This window comes from Falco biarmicus, chromosome 12 (genome assembly GCF_023638135.1).
Source record: "Falco biarmicus isolate bFalBia1 chromosome 12, bFalBia1.pri, whole genome shotgun sequence".
In the NCBI taxonomy this organism is placed as follows: Eukaryota; Metazoa; Chordata; class Aves; order Falconiformes; family Falconidae; genus Falco; species Falco biarmicus.
This window is the reverse complement of record NC_079299.1, coordinates 3,561,244-3,570,802: the sequence shown is the minus strand read 5'-3', so window position 1 is coordinate 3,570,802 and position 9,559 is coordinate 3,561,244. Positions and strand designations below refer to the sequence as shown.

The following is a 9,559-nucleotide window of genomic DNA, read 5'->3' as shown; positions in this document are numbered from 1 at the left end:
GTAAAAGCAGAGCACTTCTAAGCACAGGCAGCTTGAACCATCACCATGGAAAGGATCAAGATGGGATAAAGCTGAGGCAATGAAAGTACAGACACCAAAGGGACACATGCCTGTCTATACAGCAATGGCAAGAAAAGAAACTGATTAGATGTTTGTAGCTCACACACAATGCACTGAATTGCAATGCAAAGGTGACTGGTGATGGTGCAGTGTGCAGCCTGTATGGCCCCTAAAGGAGCTGTCATCCCTTTTCCCGGAGATGGCACATACATGCTATTTGTCTCAATCTTTTGCTTTTTTCTTCGACGATGAAATAAAAACCCAGGACTTGAACTTCCTTCTAAGTTTATTTCTCCATAGGATTTTCCAATGCAAATTGCTATTGCTTGTTCCCTGGGAACTACAGCCAAAATAGCCCCTTTAATGCAGAATTTTAGCACTGGATGTTTGGATGACTCAACAGAAAAGCCCAGCTTGCTCAGCCCTGCTCAGTAATCTTCCACCCACTCATAAATACAGCACGTTCCCATCTGTGCCTGGTCTCATTGTGATCTTGCTATTTTTTCCTGTTCTTTTTTGGTGTGGGTAAGTGATACAGGTGTCCAGGCTGGGGTAACAAAGATCCAGGTAACACATGGCAAAGTCTGCCTGAGACAGAAAAAAAGACAACACAGTGTTTTAGCTGCAACAAGGTTCTTTGAGGCATTTGTCTGATGTGTTGGACCTGTAAACGTATTTTTGTCTCATCCAGCATCATTTCACTTGGAAAACCAATGCTTTACAAAAGGTTTTCAATGGACTTGGGGGAGGGAGGGGGGCAAAGGGTCCTCTGCAGTTTCTTAATGCTTGAAATCCATTCCTGAGCACTTTCATCCCTAATTAAAGGTCACCTACTGGTTCGAGAACAACTGTTAATGAAGAGTTTAATTATCCAGATGACAGCTATAAAATCCTACTCCCTGTGCTTGAATATTTTAAAGCAACAAGGCTCAGATTTTAAAAAATGTGCTTGTAACCAAGTACTTAGACCAAAAACTCATGCTGAAGAAGAGCGCGTATGTGCAATTCACATTTGCATACACAATGGGAGATTACACATGCCCGCATTAAAGATGCAAATCTGTGAGGAGGTTTGTATGTGCTTACTTGACTGTTTGAGCCAGACCCACCTTTCTTTTCTGTTCTTTCGTTCAGGGAGGAATGGTTAAATTATTCCTCGAGGATAAATTATTTCGCATTATTAACTCTTCTTAACAAAGCTGCATAAATTAAATGTAAGATTATCTGCAGTGTTCTCAGTGGAATGATGAGGAGGGAATCTACAGAAGAGGAATGTGGTCAAATGATTTGAAGACTTGCTAAATGGGATGCAAAGCCTCATCTTGCATTCTTAACAAGCTCGGGCATAGACCTGCCTTCTAATGAGCACACCCCGCCTGGCACAGCCGTGCAACCCCAGAGTAATGTTGTAAAGCAAACGGCTCATGTTTCATTTTCTCTACTGAGTCAACTTTTTGCTTTTAGTGATGCTTTTGACCAGCTTCTCCCATTCCCTCTACCTGTAGTGGCAATTTTTGTGATGTGGCCTTTAGTCTGCTGAGCTGGAGTGGCCACATTTCTCGCTCCCCATCACACCACCCGAGAACGTGTGTCTCCAGGAGGTCAGGTACGGGTTCACCACAAGGTACATGCCGGAAGGAATGATGCTTCTATCAGGCAGATGAAGTTTTTTATAGTGTCCTTGCTGCCAGCTCTGATGATATAAGGGCATAAGGGCAAAGATAGTCATAACTCTTTAACTAGGTGTTTTTCTGGGGCTTGGTGGAGACTGAAATCAAGGGATACGTTAAGGGACTGGAGGGAAATCAGAAGGTATGACAACATTTTTGATGGTCACGTTGTCTTTGGAGCGAGCTAGCAATGGGCTCCCAGTTAGAACAACTCCACGTTTTCTCCTGAGCCAGAGCTTGGCTTTGACTCTGTTTCCTTGATACCCGTGGCCTGTCTCTCCCACACACGTGCACACAAGTGCACACACAGGCACACACTTACTTGTATGAACAGAAGACTCAACAAAACAGAGCTCCAAGCCCTGACTATGAAAGCGTGGGAAATAAAATTAGAGTACATCACATAAGAAGAACCATTTATATATATTAAAAAGGAGAAAAATGCTGGTCAGAGTTCTGTCAGTGGTTTCAAACATACCTTTCTGTGCTTTGTTAACTCTCCAATAGGCTGCAGGAAGGTTTTCTTTGCAGAGTCTCTCATCAGGCGAGTTCCATCTGTAGGTCACAGTGACCCGACTGCGGAGGCTGTGCCACATAAATGCAGCTCTCCAGACAGATAAGCAGTAACGTTTATTGCATACTTTGTCAGCGTATCTCTGGCCATACACTTGTTCTCAAGGCACTTTGTTTTGGTATTTGTTTTATTAAAATAGATTTCAGAAAGGGAAATGTAAAATAGTTCAAAGTTTACACACATAAACATGTTAAGTGCTGAGAAAATCCACAACAGAAACCAGCGGGCTTTTTTTGCATTATAAGCGTAACTAAAATGTATCTTTTTTTTTTTTTTTTCTTTTACTTCTTTCTTCAGAAAAACCCCACTGCTTTAGAAAACTGCTATAAACTGACCAATGTCCCACACAGGGAAACGCATAGGTCCTACAATGCCCCCCACAGTTTGGAAGATGCTTAAATTTAAAATCCAAAGAACAGTGAAAGCCAAGGAGATCTGAGGACTACAAGACAGAGGTTTTTGTCTTGGCAACCACACGGGCAGCCTCCCAGCTTTGGAGCTGCTGCCACAGCCTGAGCTGCCATCTGAGCTCCTGCACAGCACATGACGGTAGAATGACGTGTGCCTCAAGCATTTGTGTGCTGTCCTCCTGCTAGGGACGAGGCAACGTGTCCAGTTATGCAGGCTCTACTTTCTCTTCAAGTACCACCCCGTGTCTCTTCTGGACTTCATCCCTCGGGCCCTGGTCTGACTCTGGCTACAAGACACAAACCTGCAAGGTCTTTTTTTCAGGGGTTTTCATTTGTAAATCGTATTCAACTTGGTTGTGATTCTACAAATGTCTGGGCAAAGTTTTTGCATCAAGGAGCTGAGCCGTACCAAGCTCATGTGCCTGATGTAGCAGCTGCCAGAGGGTTTACAAGGCTGGCTTCTAGACCATGCCTGTGCTGCCCTGAGCTGACAGGTCTCATCCTGCTGCCTTTGCAAACGTTCAGCACCCAGGCAAAAAAGTGGGATGCACTACAAGAATTTGCCCTGTTTATCCACAAAAATGGGCTACTATTTGCCAAAGAACACCCCTCATTTTTGGTCCAAGAATATTCAGGAGCCTTTTTTAATGGAATTAGGATATTTGTCGTTTTGGAACATCACCATTCAGACACTTCCATCGGGGTGGGGTTAAATGGCTACACACCAGTACATTGTATGTGACACAAAGCATTTGTGAAGAAATTATTCCTCTAAGGAATCCGAAGAGCTTTCCAGAGATGAACTGCCTTTCCTGTTTTGCTCTTTCATTCTTCCTTCTCCTGGATCTTGGAGGGAGTGTTACTTGTCTTGGGTAATGAAATTTCTGCCCCCAAACACACTGGTTTACACACTAGGAAGCTGGTACTTCCTTCCCTGGCTAGGACTGAACGACTAATCGTCTCCTGCAGTTATTCACATCAGGTTCAGGTGCTGAAATATGAAGATGATGGCAGGAAATTATGGGTAGAAGCATCAAGATTTGCTACTGAAATTTCAGGAGTTGTGGGCAAGAAACATTCAAAGCACATCACCTTTAACCATGAAGATCCTGAAGTTTTCTCATGGGGCAAAACTGTGAATTGTTTGCAAGGTGGGAATGAAGCCCAGACCCCTATCCTGGTGTTTTCTTTATGCCCACAAACCCACACAGAGACACGCAATCAGCATGAGAAAACCCTACACAAGCCTAAATCTTTGGTGTGATTTGGAATGATTAACCCTCAAAAAGTTTGATATTCAAACCATGTAAAAACTCTGTATGATCATTGAGATGTTATTCAAAACCCCTGTAAAATCAGGAAATCTCAATTAAGACGTTTTTCTCTTTTTTGTTATTTCAACAAATGCAGCATATGTTTTCTTTCAGGTCTTTCCATCTAGACCATCACCTGAGAATGTGCACATGAAGGACTTTTTTTAGAAGAGAAGGGGAAAGAGAACTTTTAGGATTTCACAAAAACTTTTGTTCAGGTTTTCAAAAGCCATATCTGGATCTGTCGTCCTTTACACAGCCTAGGCAGCATACATAATGCACTAATGCCTCTGTATGGCCAACCTGCTTCAGGTACCATGTTAGAGCAGCCCACTGGCCTGGCCTGCCATAACCCAGGGGCACCAGCCCCACAGTAGTGATTTCAACCCAACTTGGTGAGATCAACTTGAGAAAACACCCCCCTTATTGCAATGGGTTTCTCCTGCTCTTGCTCTTCCTCTTTCTTACCTTGAAACCAAATCAACCCCTTGATCCAAACTCAGATGAAATCTGGTTCTCTGAGCCCACCATTCTAGAGCAGCGCAAATCCTACCCAAAGTTGTGCAGACTAAGGCAGGTCCATGCAGCGTGGAACAGCAAACATCAGCACAGCTGGAGATGTCTCCTGCCCCTCTGCTGTGGCCAACAGAAATGGAAACAAACCAAGATATTCTCATCCCTAGTAAGTCTGTGCTGAAGGAGTTGACCTTCTGCCTCCTGTAAGCCCAGGAGGTATGATTAATGAAAAGACCCAATTATCTGTCATTTTTATAACATGCTTCACAGGCAAAAAAATTAATTCTGAATTTTTTTTCATTCAACCATATATAACCACCACTTAATTCTCAATAAGCAGCTAACATCTTCTTAGAACGAAGGGAATCTCTTCCTGTATGGTGGGAGATACCAGTTTATACTCTCGTTTATTTCTTGAGACAAGTCTACACGAACACTCTGGCACATACTGAAGTTCTGTTCTTTGTTCTTCAAGAACTGATGGAGATGATGTGTCATCTCTTATGGCTGTTCACTGAACAAAAATAGCAAAACAGAAATATTTTTTGCTCCTAAAAAATAAGTTTACATGCTATGCTGAAGTCATTATTTAAATTCACAGTTGAAAGTGATTATCACACTGCTTCAGACACCAATTAATGCAAGCAGTTCAGTTCAAGTGATTCAGAGGCACCAATGAATAAATAGTCCCACCACTGCTTTTTAATGCAGGAGGAGGGCAATGGCCATTTCTTGTGTGCAAATTATGAGCAGATGAGGAGGTCTCTGTTCTGTACATCTGGGCTTGCATTTCACAGCAACCAAACTTGCTCAACAGAATGAAGAAATCCCTGCGGAAGGTCTTTGTGAAAATGGCATAGAGGAAAGGGTTAGCACAGGAATTGATGGGGTAAAACAAAACCAGAAGGATCTTGGATTTGGACACTGTGATGAGAGGAACCTTGAGTGAGGCTGATATTGCAAAAAAAGATATTGGTGCCATGCAGAGGAAGTCCGTGAATATCAGTATGGCCATGCGCTTGGCAATCTTGGTGTCACTCTTTGACGAGATGACATTAGGGTTTCTCACAGTAAAGTAGATGCAGATGTAGCAGGCACATATAATAAAAAATGCGAGTACATTCAATACTAGAAGAAATATAACGTAAGCTTGAGAAAACGGTGTTTCTATATCCATGGGCAAACAGATGCTGACCTTCATGTAGCTGCTGACTCCGAATATGGGAAAAAGTGCCACTGTAAAAGCAAACATCCAGCCAAAAATCATGATAATCACAGCATGACGAAGTCGAACCTTGCGGTCCAGTTGCATGGCATAGGTGATGGTGTGCCACCTTTCCAGGGTTATCACAGTCAGCGTATAGACTGAGAGTTCACTTGCAAACACTGTAAAGAATCCTGCAGCGTTGCATCCTGCCCCAGTTTGCCAGTCTATGGCATAGTTATAATACTGGCTTTTGGTCTGGATATCTACCGATGCGATGAACAGCAGATAGATACCTATGCAAAGGTCTGCAAATGCAAGATTGCACATGAGAAAGCGAGGTACGGTGAGCTTGTATTGACTGCTTATTAAAATAATGAGGACAATAATGTTCCCAGTGATTGCTAAAATGCTGATAAACCATATCAAGACTCGCAGAACGTTGTATCCCATGATATCTTCACAGGGATTGAAAGCATCAGGTTTAGGTGAGCAAGCTACGTTAACTACTTCATTGCATAAACCATAGTCAAATTCGTTCTCTGCTGGGTCAAATCCTATGCCGTAGTTGGAAAAATAATCATCAGCTGCAGATCGTCTGTGTGTCTTATCTCCAGGCTGCTCATCAAGGTCTTGCTTGGCCTGAGACATGCTACATATCGGATGTAATTCGGTGCTGAAATGGTAAAAAGAGTAGAGTTGGATACTAAGAGACATAGCATGAGGCATACTACAAACACAAAATCATCCAGTTCCCATTAACAGCTCAGTTTTTCTGGTTAGATAATTATATATTCTATCTTGGACCTTGAAATTAATAGTCTGGCTGGTCCCTGTTTATAAAATATTACATGCAAGTGTAAATAATTTGGAAACATCATAAAATGTAAGGGAAAGGAAAGCCTGATGATTGCCTTTACTAACAGTCATGATGCTGTTATCCACCTGGATAACACATTGTGTAGGAAGCCTCCCTTATTTCAGCCAAATCGCTCACATAACCTGTCACTGATAAGCTGATTCTTGCATGGAGGAAATACATGGTGACGAATTCCGATGTGAGAGCGAACTTTGAAGAACAAGTCAATTCAGCTGCGCCCATAACGAGTTTGTATGATCACAATAATGCTACTGTCCCTTGGTATTACTCTCAAATTCTCTTTTTCCTAAAGTTTTCGACAGTCACTGTGCCATAACTTGTACCTCTGTCAGGGCACAGAACCACTCCAGCCTGTGCCATTCATTTTAAGTATCTCATATCATATTGGAAACTGGCCAGTAACACAAATAAATAGCATCAATAAGTTCATGCAGGTTTCCAAATAATCTCTATAAGCCAGATGCCAACACAGATACAAACACAAGACACAGTAAAACATTTTGCTTAAAATCTGTTCTTCAAAGAAAATGGACTAGAAACCAAGTGAAGCAAAACCAGACCAAGCCAAGTCAAGCCATGCCAAACCAAACCATGCCGAACCAAACCACACCACACTACCCCAAACCAAACCAAACCAACATTTCTATGGAAACAGCAGTTGCTTTTGTTTCTGTCAGAAAGGTTTTTTTTAAACATTTTGATAAATCTCAGTGAAGGCAAGTAAAGGAAAAGAGTTTCAAGAAAAAAATGCCTTTGAAGGTAAAGCTAGTATTTTTTGACAGTTTTATGTTTGGCTTTATTTCCCAGATTATTAACTCGATGCCCTTCTCCATGCCTAGACCAACAGAAGAAACAAATGTTTTGGCTGAGATGATAGAAAGATGATCGGCTCCGTGAAGCTAAGAAATATCAAGGCATATCAACAGGAGATAAAGGGTCAGACTTTACAGCTGCTTCTCCAAGGCCACCTTTGAAGTTTGCTATCTCAGAAACTTGCATCCATAGCTCTGCACAAAACGGACCCAGACCTAACCTGAGTTAAGGAATAAAACAGGTGACCAAGTGTTGCAAAACCAACGCAGTTCAGCTCTGCCTACTTCCATCTACAGCAATATAGGTGTATAATTTCTGAGACAGGAGCTCAGCTTACCTTCCACCCTGACTTGCAGTACATTTGAGACTTTCCAAGCAAGGTAAGTTGAAATTTTTAAACAATTGCTAGCAGTTTAAAAGGGGGAATTCTTTTTTGTAACCTAATTTTACCCTTTGACTTTGTGCACTCACTGCATCTTCCAAAAATTGAGTTTAAAAGGTCTGCAAGAAAGCAAAACTAATGAAGGCCCAGTACCAGAATGTGAGGGACATTTCCTATGAGGTTCTGAGCATCCTTTGCTATTATCAATATTTTTTATCTTGCCTGTCAACTGAGGCAGAAAACTGATTTTCTGTGAGGTCAAATATGCACTATGAAGGTCACAACAGCAATAACAAGGCTTTATATTTTGCTCCCCTGTGTTTTGCTCGCATAAGGATGAGTGAGGTGTCCGGTGTATTGATCAATATATCAACAGTTCTCTAGCTGAAAGGGAATATATGCTCCAAGGAGAAATAATGGGAGAGAAAGTCCCTCAGTTTTGAGAGCAACAGGCACTTGAGGGCACTGAAAACCACTGCAGCTGGTGGTTCCTCATAAAAGAACTGAAGCAAATGTTTCTATCCAGTCATTTCTCAGGTATGAGCCAAAAATAAACCTTTTGGAACCTGTAGTGATAGGATAAGGACTAACAGCTTTAAACTAAAAGAGGGTAGATTTACACCAGGATTTACACCAGTATTAGGAAGAGATTCTTTACTGTGAGGGCGGTGAGACACCAGCACAGGTAGTCCATGGCAGCTGTGGATGCCCCATCCCTGGCAGTGCTCAGGGCCAGGTTGGACGGGGCTTTGGGCAAACTGGGCTAGTGGACAGTGTCCCTGGCCATGGCAGGGGGTTGGAACTAGGTGGTCCTTAAGGTCTCTTCCAACCCAAACCATTCTACGATATGACCCTATGATACGATATGATTAGCAATTTTCCCCCCAGATTATGGAGGCACTGCCTGGAGCTAAATCTATCCCCTGACAAGACTACTACGTAAGGCCAATTAAGTATTTCTGAGTATTAAAATTCTTTAATTCTTGAATTATTTTACGGTCAGTGGTCCCAAATAAAACGTAGAGCGAGCTGCTCTGTTTGCTGTGAGGATGGGCGGTGAGGGGTGACCCTGCTGGTTACCTGCACCGTGAGCAGATAAGATGGGCAGTTACCTCTCAATGGAAAGAAGAGATGTCCTCTGGTACTGACTGTTCTTTGCCCTGGGATATTTGCCCTCTGGGCTGTGCAGTGCATTCAGAGCAACAAGATAAAACATTTTTTGGCAAGGGATGGGTCCTTTCTTTCTTTGGAGATGGTGGGTATCATAACACAGTTCATTTATTCAGTCCCTTTGTAACATGCTAACTGTTTAACATCGCATCGCTTGGTTCAACCCGCTGAAAAATAAACTAGAGAGAGGACAACTTAAAGAATAACATTAAAATTGGCAGAGTGCTCTGACAAAAATAAACAAAAATTACTACCTTTGTGCAAGTTGTTATTTTATGTGCTTTGTCTGGATCCAGTGACAGCAAGATCTTGTGTTGAGAAACACACTTAGCAGAATAAACGGTCCCGACCTAGGTTCTGTATTGAGCCCTATCTCAAACCAATCATCCTCACTGAAAAGTGACATCAAATGAGTTGTGAGCAACTGATATTATGTTCTCATAAGATGAGGCCCAAACACGACTCCTGATGCTGCCACATTTTTTAAAAAAGTAGTATTTCAAGTGACAGCTCCTCCAAAGAATAATGATCAAGTGTAAGGACAGAGTCATATCAATGTCATTCTTT

The 9,559-nt window shown here is 42.2% G+C and overlaps 1 protein-coding gene across 1 annotated transcript in view; it reads right to left on the bottom strand.

Moving 5' to 3' along the window:
- Positions 1 to 2,382: 2,382 nt before the first annotated feature.
- The window catches only part of FSHR (follicle stimulating hormone receptor), an 84,235-nt gene continuing 77,058 nt past the window's right edge, over positions 2,383 to 9,559 (bottom strand). The window contains exon 10 of the mRNA XM_056357678.1: positions 2,383 to 6,423. Coding sequence (XP_056213653.1) covers positions 5,193 to 6,423 — 1,231 coding nt within the window. The 3' untranslated portion in view covers positions 2,383 to 5,192. The remainder of the gene's footprint in view (positions 6,424 to 9,559) is intronic.